This window comes from Scyliorhinus torazame, chromosome 4 (genome assembly GCF_047496885.1).
Source record: "Scyliorhinus torazame isolate Kashiwa2021f chromosome 4, sScyTor2.1, whole genome shotgun sequence".
Lineage (NCBI taxonomy): Eukaryota > Metazoa > Chordata > Chondrichthyes > Carcharhiniformes > Scyliorhinidae > Scyliorhinus > Scyliorhinus torazame.
The window spans coordinates 211,291,594-211,309,411 of NC_092710.1; the positions used below are offsets into that span (position 1 = coordinate 211,291,594).

Here is a 17,818-nt window from a genome sequence, read left to right on the forward strand (position 1 = left end):
CCGGCGATTCTCCGGCCTGCGGAACTCGACCGGGCTGTTCCCGCCGCTTGGGAGAATCGCTGGAGGGCGTCGGACCGGCCTCCCGGGAAATTTTGGCGGCCCAGGCGATTCTCCCAACCGGCGCGGGAGTGGAGAATCTCACCCCATGGGTCTGGCTGGTCTCCTCGGTGGCTGGCTGCGGGCTGCGTGGGGTTTGCTCTGCAGGATCGGTTTAAGTGCTGCTCTCCCTTGTTAGCGGGGAGCTGGCGGGACCATCACTGACGGCGTCAAGCCCCTGGGGCTTCGTTGAGTGGCCCAATTAACAATTGAAAGGAGTGATGGCCTCGGCGGGCCAAGGATCGGGAAGCTCGCGGCAGTTCCTGCTCGCTACCACACTTCGAAAGTTTTCCATCAAATCTCGGCCACCCTGTCTAACTGCGAATGCAAACCGTTCACGGTCACATCTGGAAACCAACTGCTTTTAAGATGAGAGAAAAAACAACCTGTCGAGGAGGTTTACAGCAAACGTTACAGTGTGAGAGTTGGCCGGGTGTGTTTCCGGGGTTGCCGCCCACCATTGTTCTGTTTTAACGTTGACTTCGGTGTCATGGTGAAGAAAATCTGACTCATTCGTTGAGATTGCAAACCAGTTTTTGTGGCTGGAGTTTTGTGCTGAGCCTTTCTCAGACAGTCAGTAAACGTCGAGCAGGAGCAGGGCTGCAGTCCTGACCAGCTGGCACCGTGGGCGGGGGGGAAGAGACTGACCGACTACCACTGGGTGGGGCGCCCACAGCGTGCGCGAGGAGCACCTGTCGCCTCGAGACAACCGGCCTCCGCTGATAACTCTCTGCAAGGCGGTGAGGAAAATCGCAGGGGAATGGCGCAAAGCCTAGAGAGCTTCATCGACTCGCTCGATCCCACCACTCTTCCCAGAATAATGCAGATCCAGTCTGGGATTTACTTCCAAGGTAACGGTTAGAATTTAGACGGTGTGATTTTCCGCTTCACTGGGACTTATTCCTTTATTCAGTTATGTTTTATTTATTGTAATGCTTCCGAGTTGAGCCCCCCCCCCGCGGCGTATGGGTGGCGCCTGAAACCTTTCAGTGCCGCAGACTTCAGTGCAACGAACTTCACTGCACCAGAGTTTTGCTGACTTAAATTTCCGATAATCTCAAAATAGCTATAAATTAAACCACGTTGAGTCTGATTGCTCACCGTTTATATTTCTAAACTTCTGTCCGTCAGATACAGTTAACTAGAGAAACTCGTGAAATGTCACAATACTCCCAACAACGCTTACTTTACACAAATGTGCCTTGAATGGTTGACACTTTAAGGCATGGTTGACTTTTTGCACCATTTAAATCCATTGTTCAGTTCGAATCCACGTTTTTATCCAGAGCTTTGCTCTAAGTTCGATGGTTTGCTAAATTCTACGGAGGTTTATTTACGAATGTATTTAAAACTTAATCTGGCGAACAGTTGGAAAATAGGGCAGCATTTTGTCTTTTATTGTTTTAACGTTTATTATCTGTAAATGTTAAGTAAAATCCGGTAATATCGGTATATATTTGGAAGAGGGTGATTGTAACATTGAAGTTACAGTCACTTCACGCTGACGTAATGCCGTAAAGACTGGTTTCAACAGTGGTATTTTGCTCATATATTCCAATAAAGTCCGATTCAAGAAACAATTCTCATTAACACCAATTCATTTGTGTGTGCGTGAGTTTCCTCCGGGTGCTCCGGTTTCCTCCCACAGTCCAAAGATGTGCAGGTTAGGTGGATTGGCCATGATAAATTGCCCTTAGTGTCCAAAATTGCCCTTGGTGTTGGCTGGGGTTACTGGGTTATGGGGATAGGGTGGCGGTGTTGGCCTTGGGTAGGGTGCTCTTTCCAAGAGCCGGTGCAGACTCGATGGGCCGAATAGCCTCCTTCTGCACTGTAAATTCTATGATTCTATGATTTCAATAATGTCACAAGATTTTATTTAACAGAGTCAGCCAAACAAAAAATACACACCTGAGAGAAGTATGCATACGTGGGTATTGCGATTCACTAATAACACTGCGTATATTGTACATTGGGAGAAGAATTGCCTCAATATATTGTGTAGCAAAATTAGAAATCTATTCTTTGTTAGAGGATCTTGTTATGCCTTCTGCAGGGGGAAATCTTCTCCCTGTATTCATTCATACCTTCAAATGTGGGTACTGTAGTCAACTGGTGTGACCAATCAACAGAACTGAAACTGCTCTGTTATGCAATCAAAATGCTGTCCTTTCAAGGTTCCCAGCTACTCGGTGTTTCTGTGTGCTGTCCTCTGCTAGGGGTCAATATTTCTCTGGAGCTTGATCTCAGCTTCTTGAAGATTTGCACCGAGATATTTCTCAGCTGCTGACCTCCAAGCTTTGACGCAGCCGTTCTCCGAGTCGCCAGTGTTTCTGCGCAACCCGTTTTCCGGTACAGTGCAACAATCCAAAGTTCCTGTGCAGCCAGCTCCCATATGCATTTTGGTGGGAAGTCTGGTGTTTCTCCGTGACCTTCACTCCAGCTCCCTGGTATTTCAGTAGAGTCTGTTCACCAAGTATCCAATAGTGCTATGTATGCGGCCTACTCCCTATTGTTTAGCTACAACTTGAACCCGAACGTGACCGTTAATGTGAGAGAACCAGAAGCTTAAAATTACCTGACAACATTTCTCCTTATGACAGTTGTCTAGATAAGAATATCAATGTTTTGAAGCAATGTGTTTTGGTGAAGAGTGTTTCACTATAGTTCATAGAATCGGTACAGTTCAGAAGGTGGCCATTTGTCCCATCAAGTCTGCACCCACCCACTAAAAGAGCACCCTACCTTTGGACACTATGGGACAATTTAACATGGCCAATCTACCTAACCTTCGCATCTTTGGACTGGTGGGGGGAAGCCGCAGCACCCGGAGGAAACCTATGCAGACATGGGGAGCATGTGTAAACGCCACACAGATAGTCACCCAAGGTCAGAATCGAACCTGGTCGCTGGCGCTGTGAGGCAGATTTCCTGAGTCAGTGGTTGGCTTGCTGTTTTTTTTGTGTGAATTTTGCACTGGTTTTATAGTCTGCATTCACAATTATTATGATGTATTCTTTGAAACAGGCCATTCAATTTTTGAGAGATTTTATTCTTCCAATTATCTGTTACTGAATATATGGTATTAATTCAAACAGATGCCAATTTAAAAAAATCCTTAACTTTTAAGAAGCAATAGATTATGGCACATTATGAAAAATTATTCTACAACTCTTTTCCTAACTGAAAATATCAAGTTAAGTTCTTTGTAGCAACATCAATATTAATCTATTCCATAGAAATTTGTTTTCAGATTATTAGCAATGTTTTTTTCTTGTTATGCAATAAATATAAGGTGGAAGAAATGTTGCAACCATTTAAATGGAAACAGGTGATTTCACAGTTTAAAACAAAATAAATGCCAATGAATCATTGTTGTTTTCTGTTGGACGGACTTTATCTTTGAGTTTCTCTTTCCCCAACATTCTGACTGGAAACAATAAGTTAACAAGAAAAACAAGAAATAAAATTCCCTTTCCCACCCACACAGCTCTTTTATGTTTCTGCATTGATTCTTAAATGCATTTGTTTATCTGAAACAACAATCGAGTTCTATTCCATGATTTACTTTTTGCTGTTCCACAATGGAAAAACATGTTCAGTTGTGCTTGAAGTGACTGTGATATTTAACCAATGCGCGCGTGCATGATGTCACATTTGAAAATAGTTTTAAAATGGTTGAGAAGCACAGGCATTAAATATATTTCAAGCATTTATACCAATAAAACCTAAACTGCTATTAAATTACTGCCATTTGCTTATGATCGACAGCCAGGCCCAATGATCATTGATTTCTGGCAGGTTTTCTTTCCTTGACTCAGGATACCAAGAAATCTGCTATTTCAGCTCAGACTGAGATTTGATCTTGGGATCTTCCAGGTTTGTGTTGCCAAACTACTGATTGGATGAAATTGAAGAGTTTTATTTATTCTGTTGGAAAATATCTTCTGTAATTATTAGTTTTGCTAAATAGTTTAGCAATGACCTTTTGTGCAACTGACATATACTTTTGTTTGCAAACTATTTGGAGGCCATTGTATTTTCAACGGACTCATGCCTACATTATTGAACTACTTAAATCTGGGGACAATTTGGCTCTCCTCATCAACATTTTCAACTTTACAAACTTGTGACCCCCTGAATTAAGCCTCAGGCACCAAGAGTGCATGCCAGGAATTGGGGCAGCGAGTTCAGCAGGTCGCGCAGTCATTTTTATTCCACTCAAATTCCACACGTGCCTGTAACAGTGAAGCCTCTTGATTGGGATTCAAGATCATTTTATAAGAATCTTATGTCAGTAACATTTATTTTTCCTAAATTACCTTGTTCAACTGAAAATACGTCAACATGGTATCAAGAGACATTGGGGCAATTACTTTCGAATTGCCACTTTAAACATGTAGAAGCATATAACAAACAACCGCCTTTAAATTTCAGTTTACAAGGCCAGAATTGTCTACAATTTATCTATATCTACACACGTTCTTCTCCAATGCTTCAAATGTTTCTTTCTTTACAGAGTATAGATTACTGTTTCAAAATTTTCCAATGTTAACCTCATTCATAAGAAGTTGTTTTTAAAATATTTTCCTGGGTTAACAGTCCCTTTAACATGTAATACCACACCTACTCTCCTGTAACAAGAAACTATCACTGTTCCAGTATTTGATCATGATGATTATTTTTTTCTGGCTTTGAATTTACCTTTCCTTCTTTAGGCATCATCATCATGGTCCATTCTTTGACTAAACAGCAAACCCTCCCAATAGAGCTCTTGAATTAGCTACTCGAAAGTGGAGGGCTTCAGCCCTAAGACAGTTGCCCTCTTTGTATACAGACAGCTGTACTAGATTTTTAAAAAGCTGAAAATTGACCTTGTACAATTAAATCTTCCTGTAACCCGTGTACTTATGCACTGAGTTGCCCTGATTTGCACATTAGCTTTAAAAAGGTCACAACATAAACGTCCTTGTTTGAAGATGCTCAGAATATTTACAATCTGATCGGCATTGTTTAAAGATCAGAAATGTTCAGTAACATCTATCCAAACATAACGCAGCTGCTTCTCTCTCTGCTTGGGCCAGGGTGCAAGTCTTTCTGCTGGATTTAAGAGTCCAAAGTAAAATTCATTTGGTAATTACTAATTTCTAATTAAAAATGATGATCAAATACATTGGGCATTGTTTCATAAATACTAATGGTTTTATCCTATTTTTACCTTGTGCACAAATACATTAGCTTTTTTGCAACCTGGCTCAAGGTGACATTTTCAATTTTCACTTTTTGAATCCAATTTCTAGATCACAAGAATCAGTTGTATGAAATTTACCATGATTCACAAATTGGCACTGAATTAGCAATAAAAACAGAAAATATAAAATATTTCTACACAATTTGCCATACCACCCCGATACTAAGTGTGGAAAAAATATTAACTTACTTTCCATTCATGATCCAGGGCCTTGGTGAGACCAGACCTGGAGCAGTTGATACAGTTTTGTTCTCCTTACTGAAGGTCGGGTATACTTGCCTTAGGGAACTGTTGATTGTTACAGTTAGGGTAATTGTCCCATGAGGAGAGATTGAGTAAAATGGGCCTACATTCCTTAGAGTTTCTAATTGAAATAATTAAAATTATTATAGGCTTAACAGGGTAGGCGATGTGAGAATGTTTCCCTTTTCTTGGGAGTTTTGAACTGGGAATATAGTATCAGGATAAGTCTGAGATGAGGTGAAATGTCTTCACTCAAAGGTTGCAAATATTAAGGATTCTATATTTCAGAAACCTGTGAGTCCTCAGTTGTTGAGAATATTCAAGTCAGAGTTCTGTAGATTTTTGCATTTTAAATAAATCAAGGGGCATGGGGAAAGTGCGGAAATGTGGATTTGTAGCAGCAGGTGAGCCATGATCTTATTGAAAAGCAGTGTCGGCTCAAAGGGCAGAACGGTCAGCTTGTGCTCCTATTTCCTATGGTCAAGGAGTGACCATAAAAATACTGGAAATGGTTGTTTGAGCCTGTTAGGTGTCGCTTAGGTTGGACTCCACTATAATGTTGTATAGTAGAATAGTCTATCACTGTCAATGTGCACACAGACAAAGATTGTCACCTCTGTGAGGTATTGGAGATTTGTTGACGCACCATGTAATTGCAACTGGCAGAATTTATTTTTTTGATTGAGCAGTTACACTAAATGTAATTGTCAGATTTTTTTGTCTTGAGTTACTAAGTTGGGTTTGGTAATTTTGGGTACCTTCATTGGAATAGAATTATTGAATCCCTACGGTGCAAAAAGAAGCCATTCGGCCCATCGAGTCTGCACCGACCTTCTGAAAGAACACTCCACCTAAACTCACTCCCTCATCCTATCCCAGTAACTCCTTAACCTCACCTACACATCGTTTTTGGACACTAAGGAGCAATTTAACATTGCAAATCCACCTAACCTGCACATTAGTTGGGAGGAAACCAGAGCACCCGAGGGAAACCCACGCAGACACGGGGAAAATGTGCAATCTCCACACGGGCAGTGACCCAAGGCCGGACTTGAACCCGGGTCCCTGGTGCAATGAGGCAGCAGTGCTAACCATTGTGCCATTGTGCCGCCCAGTAGTAGGATGGTAATATTTCTAATTTGATTCACTAAAATCTATTAATGTGAAAATGACTATTTGTTTAACTTCTGAAACTTGCTCCCAGGGTATTTGAAACTATTTTGCCACTGCGAGCTTCCAATGAGTGAAAGCTGATTTTTTAATAAACCAATCCTGGGCAATACATTAACAAACAGACCAAGGATTTTTGGTTGGGATGCAATTTGTGATTCATAAGCAGATTGCACTCAAAATTGCAAGTTTTTAGAAGTTTCTTTCTCAACTATCAGTTTAAACCTATTTTCATATTACCAATATAAAATCTTCCATGAACTTGGGCAGTCAGATGTCTCAGAATGTAATCAGAAACAGCCAACAGTTGCTGAGACTTGATTTGAGCAGGATATAATTTATGCTTGAAATTCCTCACTGGTTTGGCTGATTTCAGACGGCTTGCTCTGAAAAACCAGCACAGCCTGTCAGAAACACTTGTGTTAATTTTTATATTTAGACTGCTATAATATCAGTTAACATGAACAGTGCAACTCCCTGTCTATTTGAAGTTACTGTCAAAAGAGATGGGACAATTATATTGCAACCCTGATTTTCAGATCCATGCTTTTGAGCACAAGGGATTGCTGAATTAACTATATAGCGTATCACTCTGTTTAGGCAGTTAGATATTATAATCTAAAAGGCATTGATGTTGGAAACCCATGTACCCGCGTGCATACTAAAATCTGCCTGCTGCTGATATGTTCTAGCATCTGCACCTTCAGATTTCTGGTTGTTCATTAATTGAGAAAACTGGGACTTCCGGTGGCGCCCTCGAGGAAGCAGGTCGCAGGTCGGATCGCTCCCGCCTGCGATGGGCAAACTGACCTTTTCCAAAGGACTTTTTCGGGACCTGGCGATCTGAATCGGTGGAGGGGGCGATAGGGAAGAGGCTTTCCCCCCCGTGGTACGGACAGCTGGACCAGAAGTGGTCGAGCGGAGCGGCAAGGATCGAAGCGGGAGCAGCGGGGACCCCAGACCAGGCGGCGTAGCATGGCAGACGGCAGGGACCAGGGAGCGGAGGCCCACTGGCCAAGAGAGCAACAGATGGAGTTCTTCAGGAATTGCTTCACCGATAAGAAGAGGGACACGCTGGACCCGATGAGAGCAGTAATGGACCGAATGGTCGAGATACAGGCGGTCCAAGAGAAGGCGCTCAGGGAGGTCGAGGTGAAGCTCCCCAGCCAGGCGGACACGGTAACGGAGCTGGAGCATGAGGTGGAGGAGCTGAACTCCCACCAGAGGAGGATGCAGGAGCAGCTTGAAGAGCTGGGGAACAGAATCAGGAGGCAGAACTTGAGGATCGTTGGCCTTCCCGAGGGCTGCGAGGGATCGGATGTGGGTGCATACGTGATGGGTATGTTCGAGGCGCTGATGGGACCGGAGGCCTTCCCTCGACCCCTGGAGTTGGATGGGGCGCATAGAGCCCCCACAAGGAAGCCCAGGACGGGCGACCGTCCGAGGGCCTTTGTGGTCTGCTTTCACTGGCTGGCTGACCGGGAACGTGTGCTGCGATGGGCCAAGGCGGAGAGGAGCAGCAGATGGGAGAACTGCGAGGTGCACATCTACCAGGACTTGCTAACGGAGCTGGCCAAGAGGTGTGCAGGATTCATCAAGGTAAAGGCAGCCCTCTACAAAAAGGAGGTGAGGTTTGGAATGCTGTATCCTGCGAAGCTTTGGGTTACGTTTGAGGAACTCCATCACTACTTCGAGACACCAGAACAGATTTGGGCTTTCATTAAAGATAAGAAGCTGGACTTGAACTAACGGGCACTTCGTTTTTTCAGTGCTGTACAGTGGCGGCGGTCTGTTAACCTAACTTGCTCTGACTAGGAATGGACTTTTATTAAAAGAAGAAGCTGGACTTGAACTAAAAGACTCTGGGCTCTCAGAGCTTTTGTTTGGCGGCGGTTTGTTAAATTATCCTGTACTGTAATGTTTTATCCAAGATTGTTTTCAGCCTGGAGAGTGGGGGCTGGAGGGTGCACTGCTAAGGGTGTTTTTGGGAGATTGCAATGGGGGGGGGGGGGGGCGGGGGCGGGGGCGGGGGGAGAGGGGCCCTGCAAAGGGGGGGGGGGAGGGAAGGGGAGGGAGGGAGAGTTTTTTTTTAGCCTGAGTATCTTCAGTTGAATAAGTTTATTAAATGTTGTTACTGTTGCATGTGCAGCATGGTTTACACTTAGTAATTTAAACCAACTGGCAGAACCTTATTCTCTTTTAATGTGGTGTGATAAAAGATATTGGGCGAGGGGAATTGGATGACAGATAATGTGAGTCCCAGCAACATTTTGATGTTATTTGTACTCGTAGCATGGACTACACCAGTAGAATACTTTTCTGTTCACTGCCTTGAACTTGTAGATTCACATCGGCAGCAACATTGACCCTGTCATTTTGGACCAATTTGAAAACATCGATTTTGGTTTTGCCCTGTGAATGGTGGGAGTAATGGAACAAACGTGCTTTTTTAAATACCGTGTGACAGTGAATGAGCATGAGTGGGATCCTCCGCCCCGCTGCACCAGTTTTCTGGTGCGGCCCGCCTCCGCCTGCAGTGGGATTCTCCGTCCCATCAGCCAGCCAATGGAGTTTCCTATTGTGGGCAGCCCCACGCCGTTGGGAAATCCCCGGGCATGGATGCGCTGCCGGTGCAGCGGAGAATCCCGACAGCAGAGAATCCAGCCCCATATTTGTGCTTTTTCCTCTCTTGTTCCAACTGTAGATCGTTGTGTGAAAGACGTTTGGACTGTCTCAACCCTGTTTCTACTGGGAGGTGCACTTAATGGCACAGAAATCAATACAACTGTGGAGCAATTAGGGTTAGACCATTCAGGAGAGAGGTAGGAAGCACATCTTCGTGCAAAGAATGGTAGAGGTTTGGAACTCTCTCCCACAAACAGCAGTTGAAGCTAGAACAGTTGTTAATTTTAAATCTGAGATAGATATATTTTTGTTAAGCAAAGATATGAAGGGATATGGGGCCAAAGGCAGGTGTATGGAGTTACTCCACAGATTAGCCATGATCTCATTGAATGATGGTACAGGCTCAAGGGGCTGAATAGCCTACTCTGCCCCAACGTTCCTAATTGGCAGTCTGATTCAGTTGTGATTGAGTTTTGGGTTAATGCATGGCAAGAGAATATCGCTGCACATCTGGGGCGAAATTCTCCCTTATCGGCGCGATGTCCGTCGACCGGCGCCAAAAATGGGGCGAATCAGTCCGGCATCGCGCCGCCCCAAAAGTGCGGAATCCTCTGCATCTTGAGGGACCGAGCCCTAACCTTGAGGGCTAGGCCCACGCCGGACTGATTTCCGCCCCGCCAGCTGGTGGGAAAGGCCTTTGGTGCCCCGCCAGCTGGCGCGGAAATGACATCTCCGGGCGGCGCTAGCGCGGGAGCGTCAGCGGCCGCTCACGGCATCCCCACGTATGCGCAGTGGAGGGAGTCTCTTCCGCCTCCGCCATGGTGGAGACCATGGCGAAGGCGGAAGGAAAAGAGTGCCCCTATGGCACAGGCCCACCTGCGGATCAGTTGTCCCCGATCGCGGGCCAGACCACCGTGGGGGCACCCCCGGGGCCAGATCGCCCCGCGCCCCCCCCAGGACCCCGCCCGCGCCGCCTTGTCCCGCCGGTAAGAGAGGTGGTTTAATCCACGCCGGCAGGACAGGCATTCTAGCAGCGGAACTTTGGCCCATCCGGGCCGGAGAATTGCGGGGGGGGGGGGGGGGGCCTGCCAACTGGCGCGGGGCCATTCCCGCCCCCGCCGAATCTCCGGTACCGGAGAATTCGGCAACCGACGGGGGCGGGATTCACGCCAGCCCCCGACGATTCTCCGACCCGGCGGGGGGTCGGAGAATCTTGCCCCTAGTCCAGCTCGGACAGGTGAATGGCAAATGAATATGTTCAGCGTTTGTCTAAAGATGTCTCTCACTGACACAAATGGCAGGAAATTATTCTAGTCTCAATAGGCACAGATATTCACCAAAAAAACAAAATCTATTAAATGAGCCATATGTAACCTAAATCAATGATTAATTATGAATGAAAAGAAGCCAAATGAATATACTGTACTGGTAAAAAAAAATGGTTATTAAATTATCTTTGAAAAAACAACTCCATGAAGGAATGATGTGGAATATGAAAAAATATATATCTATCAACTGAAATAGGTATTAAGCAGCCTAGATGTTATATTTGTGATATGAGCTCAACACTGCATTAAAATAACTTGACAGGTAAATGTCGAATGAATATATTAAGCACTTATCTGATAATGTGCCAACTGATATTTCTAGCCTCATTTTTAAAAATATATATATTTTATTCCAAACATATTCAAAAATACAAAAATGAATAATCTGGGGAACACACTCCCCAGTTCACAATTTTACAGTGTGTACAAATTTTCCCCCTTTGTCACTCCCCTCAATTCAAACTTAATCGTCTCAAACTGAAGGAAGTTGTACAGGTTCCCTAGCCAGGCGTTGTCGACCGCCATTCCATCAAAATTCTTCACCGGGCAACCAGAGCGGCGAACGCCACAACATCGACCTTCCTCCGCTCCATCAGTTCCAGCATTTCCGATCTCCAACAAAATCGCCACCATCGGATCTGACCTCTACACCCACAATCTTTACTAGCATCCCGAACACTCCCACGCAGTATCTCTCTAATATATCACACCCCCAGAACATATGTGGGTGGTTTGCTGGCCTTGGACCACACTTTTCACACTCATCTGCTACCCCCTGAAAGAACCTGCTGCTACAATCCACCTTTCCGCACTTTCCCCATGCCCCCTGATTTATTTAAAATGCAAAAATCTACAGAACTCTGACTTGAATATTCTCAACAACTGAGGACTCACAGGTCTCTGAAATAGAGAATCCTTAATTTTTGCTACCTTTGAGTGAAGACATTTCACCTCATCTCAGACTTATCCTGAGACTGTATTCCCAAGTTCAAAACTCCCATCCACCACTGCCTCACGTGCTCCTCATTCGCTGCCCAATAGTAATGCAGCAGATCCGGTAATGCCAACCTCTCCTTCTGCCTCTATAGCGGGGCCCTCTTCACCCTTGGCACCATCCCCACCTGAAATAACTCTGAAATAACTGCATCCAGCTTCCGGAAAAAGGCATTAGGGGTTAAAATCGGGAGCGTCTGAAATACAAATAAGAACCTTGGCAGGACATTCATTTTCACCACTTGAACTCTCCCCGTCAGTGCCAGGTGCAGTGTATCCCACCTCCCTAAAGTCCTCCTTTATCTCCTCCACCAACTTTGTTAATGTCGCCCATTCCCCCGTCTCATGGATCCCCAGATACCAAAACCTATCCCCAGCTTTCTTTGTAGCAGCCGGCAGTCATTATGTGCTGAGATGTTTGCAGAGCTGTAGGCATTGCATCATCTCTGGATGGTGTGACCAAGCCCACTTCTGCGGCCTCATCAACATGAAGGATCACCTCTGTTTCTAGAGCCACATGAAGGTTGGTACTGAGGTTTCACCTTTTGGCATGCTGGAGTATCGATGACTTGTTCCTCATCACTGGAGATGACTATGTTTTCTGGCTGAGCTGATCCAGGCACTGGGTCTTCTTGATCAAACTCGCAAATGTGGTCTGTGGAGCTGCATAATGAGATAGTCATTAGGGCAAAGTCACAACGAATGAAAGCATCATTAAGGACCCAGATTCGATTCCTGGCTTGGGTCACAATCTGTGCGGAGTCTGCACGTGCTCCCTGTGCCAGTGTGGGTTTCTTCTGGGTGCTCCGGTTTCCTCCCACAAGTCCCGAAGAGATGCTGTTAAATAATTTAGACATTCTGTTTCTCCTCTGTGTACCCGAACAGGCACCAGAATGTGGTGACGAGGGGTTTTGCACAGGAACTTCATTGCGGCGTTAATGTAAGCCTACTTGTGACAATAAAGATTATTATTATACATAGCCAGGCGGTCGAAATTCAAGGCGCCGTGTTCTCGGATCCCGAATTGGACTCCGACATGGACGGCCAGTCGCAGGAAAATGCAAATCCACAGCCATTGACTCCATTGTCGATGCCCTTTCTCTCTCCTCCTCTGACACCAGCCACATTGGTCCAGCCTCAAGCGCGGTATGGAAGCACCATTCACTGATCAGGTATATGTTTCCTGAGCCTGTCCTTTCAATGCTGGAGTGCTGACAGCAGGCAAATTGGACAAAGAGTCCCAGGGATCGGCCAGAGAACATGGACATTTCTCAGGACTTGGCGGGGGAGGGGTGTTATGACCCCCTGGGAAGTAAGGGAGTGTGCACCATCCAATTCCCATTAACTCATACTGAATATGAACTTCCCTGGTATTTGGGGGCTTCCCCCTTAAGGCTCCACAGTATAAAAGCCCCAGCCTGGGTGCAGATTGGGAAAGGTGACCCTTCGGAGCTGAGTAGTCTATCTTAATAAATCTCTTTTGTTGTATCCTACCATGCGTCCTATGAGTGTTTCCCGCCTGTCGGATTCTAGAGTGACCTCCCTTTTGCACTTTATTGGGTTATTTTGGGCACAAAGCTTGGCTGACAGAACTATTCCAGGTCTCTCACATCATTCTCCAGTCTGACTACTGGCAAGACACCCCAGGGAAAGGTTGCCTATAGAATCTGCTCTCAGACTCCCACTAACTGGAGGGTTGGCAGAATTCCTGGGACAGCTGATAACAGCGTAGGACCAAGGACCAGGTTAAAAAAACTTAAATTCCACGTCCCTATGGTTAAGGATGCTATGGCACCTAATTTTGCCAATGTCTCCAGTACTCCAGCCTTCGCCATTACTAGTTTCTGCTAGAGGACTGGCCTGTGTTGGATGCCTTCCCAGGTATTTTAAATAGTTTGGACCATATTAAAATTTCAGTGATTCTGAAGCTTATTAGAAGCAGCGTTCTTCTTTCATGGAATTTGTGCACTCTTGTCCATGCCTAATTGCCCTTGAACATTTCTGAAGGCTGCTGTTGACTACATTGCTGTGGATCTGGAGTTACATGTAGCCCAGCCCAGGTAAGGATGGAAAATCTCCTTCCCTAAAGATGTGTTTTTACAGCAATCGACAATAGTTTCACGTGTTACGGCATCCTGGGCGAGTGTGACCCACTTGACATGGACTCGCAACAAAATTGGAATTAACTATTTTCTCTTAGAAAATTACCCAAAATCTTTGGTCTTTGGCTGCCCAATGACGACAGTCACCAAGTTTGTAAATGTAAGCACAATTAATTTTTATTAATAACAATAACTATCATTAAATATGCAGAAAATACAACTGGTTAACTATTATGTAATTCCGAACCCCCTTTTTTAACTCGCCCCACCCTGTATATATATACACAAGCCAGACAAACCGAGAGGGCAAAGAGGGATGTAAAGGAAAATAAAGTAAAAAGGATAAAAGTCCCTGTTTCAGATGGACATCTTCCAGTACATCTTTTAATCTAAGCTTTCAGTTGGAGGTTCTTATTTTCCATCTGTAACGGTTTTCACTGAAGATTCATCAGGAACTTGAGACTCCTCTGCAGATTCAGAAACATGCAGGCAGGAAAAATATTTGGAGAGAGCGCAACTCATAGCTTCTCTCAGCGTCCAGGAGAGTTCTGTTTCCCAGGTCCTCTGAAAACCTTGCATCTGATTGACGCCAATCAATGTCTGTTACCAGGCAGAATATGGTCTTTGGTGCATCCATTGGCCACCAGCCAACAAATCGAACCAAATCCTTCTGACCTCTGAGGTGTCAGAAAGTTTGAGTTCTTCTGTTTACAAATCTAATTTCTTCATAGCACAGTGTACTATTTTGCGACTTTTGAGTTCCTCACTTCCTCTACTCGACTAAAAGATACATGTCCTTTAAATATCAATGGATCAAAAATGATAACGACAAAGTAAAATAAATGGGAAATAAGGGAATCAACAGGAAGAGTCCTTACACACGGTCACCATTACTGAGATTGATATTATATTTATATTCCAGACTTATTAATTGAGTTTAAATTACACCAGCTGCCTTGGTTGATTTAAACTCATGTCCCCAAAGTGCTGAGTCACCCACCATCAACATCTTGCTGAACCATCACAGCCTCTGCACTATTTACAAGGCAGAAGTCCGGAATGTGCTGGAATACACTCCAATTACCTGGACAAGTGCAACTCCAACAACACTCAAGAAGCTCACCATCATCCAGGACTTAACCAACCTCCTGGAACTGCACCCCATTCATCACCCTAAACATCACTCCTTCCACCACCGATGCAGAGTGGCAGCACTATGTACCATACACAAGGTGTACTGCAGAGGCTTGCCAAGGTTTCATACCCAGCATGTTCCAAACCCGTGACCTTTGCAACCTAGAAAGACACGGGCAGCAGACACATGAGAACACCATCACTTGCAAGTTCCACTCCAACACCATTCTGACTTGGAACTACATCCCCATTCCTTCACTGTCACTGGGTCAATATCTTGGATCACCTTCATACCAGCACGATAGTGTACTTAACATCAAATGGACTGCAGCTCACCATCATATTCTCAAGGGCAATTAGGGATGGCCAACAAATGCTGACTTTGCCAGTGATACTTTGTGACACAGATCAGCAAGGCAATAAGAAAACAACCGGAGCACTCGGCTTTGAATTGAATTGAATAGAATTGAAAAGTAGGAAAGTTATGCTAAACATGTTATCGAACCTTGGCTAGACCGCAGTAAAAGTGCTGCATGCAGTTTTGGTCACCGTATTATAAGAAGGGTATAGAGGCAGTGAAGAGGGTGCAGAGAAGACTTACAAAGATGATACCAGAAATGTGTATGTATCAGGAAAGGATCAACAGACTTGTTCTCTTTCTCTTGAAAAAAGAAAGCTGGGGAATGACCAAATGGAGGTATTTATACTTACAAAAGGTTTTATCAAAACAAATATTTTTATTGGAGTATTTGTAAAATTTTATAACAAAAACAGAAAAAGAACAATCAGCGTTAAACATTAATAGAGCAAAAATAGCTAATTCCCCGAACGGCTCTGTCTTCGCAGACCATTGAGAATAACAAAAGCCAAGCAAACACAACACTTACCACCCGCCCCCTCGCAAAGCTGCTACTGCCGACATTTTAAGTTAAATTTCCCCAAGAAAGTCGACGAACGACTGCCCCCTCTGAGAGAACCCTAACATCGAGCCTCTTAAGGCAAACTTTATTTTCTCGAGGTTAAGAAACCCAGCCATGTCACTAAAATAGGAACGACATTCTCCGACCCCCCCGCCGGGTCGGAGAATCGCCGGGGGCTGGCGTGAATCCCGCCCCCGCCGGTTGCCGAAGTCTCCGGCACCGGAGATTCGGCGGGGGCGGGAATCGCGCCGCACCGGTTGGCGGGCCCCCCCGCTCGATTCTCCGGCCCGGATGGGCCGAAGTCCCCCTGATAAATTGCCTGTCCTGCCGGCGTAAATTAAATCACCTACCTTACCGGCGGGACAAGGCGGCGTGGGCGGGCTCCGGGGTCCTGGGGGGGGCGCGGGGCGATCTGACTCCGGGGGGGTGCCCCCACGGTGGCCTGGCCCGCGATCGGGGCCCACCGATCCGCGGGCGGGCCTGTGCCGTGTGGGCACTCTTTCCCTTCAGCCTCAGGTGGAAGAGACTCCCTCCACTGCGCATGCGTGGGAAACTGTCAGCGGCCACTGACGCTCCCGAGCATGCGCCGCCTGGAGATGTCATTTCCGCGCCAGCTGGCGGGGCAACAAAGGCCGTTTCCGCCAGCTGGCGGGGAGAAAATTCCTCCGGCGTCGGCCTAGCCCCTCAATGTTGGGGTTCGGCCCCCAAAGATGCGGAGCATTCTGCACCTTTGGGGCGGCGCGATGCCCGTCTGATTGGCGCTGTTTTGGGCGCCAGTCGGCGGACATCGCGCCATTTCCGGAGAATTTCTCCCCAGGTCTCTACACTCTGGGGCTTCTAGTCCCTCCACATTAACAAGATCCGTCTCCGGGCTACCAGGGAGGCAAAGGCCAAGACACCGGCTTCTTTCACTCCCTGTACTCCCGGGTCTTCTGACACCCCAAAGATCACCACCTCTGGACACGGCACCACCCGTGTTCCTAGCACCTTGGACATTGCCCTGGCAAACCCCTGCCAGAACCCTTCAAGCTTCGGGCATGCCCAAAACATATGGACATGGTTTGCTGGGCTCCCCGCACACCTTGCACATCTGTCTTCCACCCCAAACAAACTTGCTTATCCGCGCCGCCGTTATGTGTGCCCGGTGCAGCACCTTAAACTGTATTAGACTGAGCCAGGCACATGACAAGGAGGAATTGACCCTACTTAGGGCTTCCGCCCACAGTCCCGGCTTTAACTCCCCTCCTAACTCCTCCTCCCACTTGCCTTTAAGCTCCTCCACCGGGGTTTCTTCTGCCTCCAACAGCTCCTGGTAGATACCCGACACCTTCCCCTCCCCCACCCAGGTACCGGACACTATTCTATCTTGTATCCCCCGTGGCGGCAGCAGCGGGAAGGCCACCACCTGCTTCCTCAGGAAGGCCCGCACTTGTAGATACCTCAAGCCGTTCCCTGGCAGCAATTTAAATTTGTCCTCCAGCGCCTGCAGGCTGGGAAAGCTCCCATCTATAAACAGGTCACGCATCCTTCTAATACCTGCCCCCTGCCAGCTCTGGAACCTGCCGTCCATCCTACCCGGCAGGAACCTGTGGTTATTACATAACGGGGTCCAGATCGACGCGCCTTCCACCCTCTTGTGTCTCCTCCACTGCCCCCAGATCTTCAATGTTGCCGCCACCACCGGAGTAGCCGGCCGGCGAGAACGGCAGAGGTGCCGTTACCAGCGCTCCCAAACTGGCGCCTTTGCACGACGCCACCTCCAACAGCTCCCATGCCTCCCCCTGCCCCAATACCCACTTCCTGATCATGGCAATGTTGGCCGCCCAGTAATAGTTACAAAAGTTCGGCAGCGCCAGCCCACCCTCCCCCCCCCGACTGCGTTCCAGCAGCACTCTCTTCACTCGCGGGGTCTTGTTCGCCCACACAAATCCCGAGATGATCTTATTAACCCACTTGAAA

At 46.5% G+C, this 17,818-nt stretch overlaps 1 protein-coding gene across 2 annotated transcripts in view; it reads left to right on the forward strand.

The window, feature by feature from the left end:
* Nucleotides 1–304: 304 nt before the first annotated feature.
* The window catches only part of themis (thymocyte selection associated), a 102,762-nt gene continuing 85,248 nt past the window's right edge, over nt 305–17,818 (forward strand). Inside the window, exon 1 of one of the 2 annotated variants that reach the window (XM_072499230.1) lies at nt 305–947. In XM_072499230.1, the coding sequence (XP_072355331.1) occupies nt 857–947 (91 nt within the window). In that variant the 5' untranslated portion in view covers nt 305–856. The remainder of the gene's footprint in view (nt 948–17,818) is intronic. The other variant, XM_072499229.1, reaches the window with a different exon arrangement.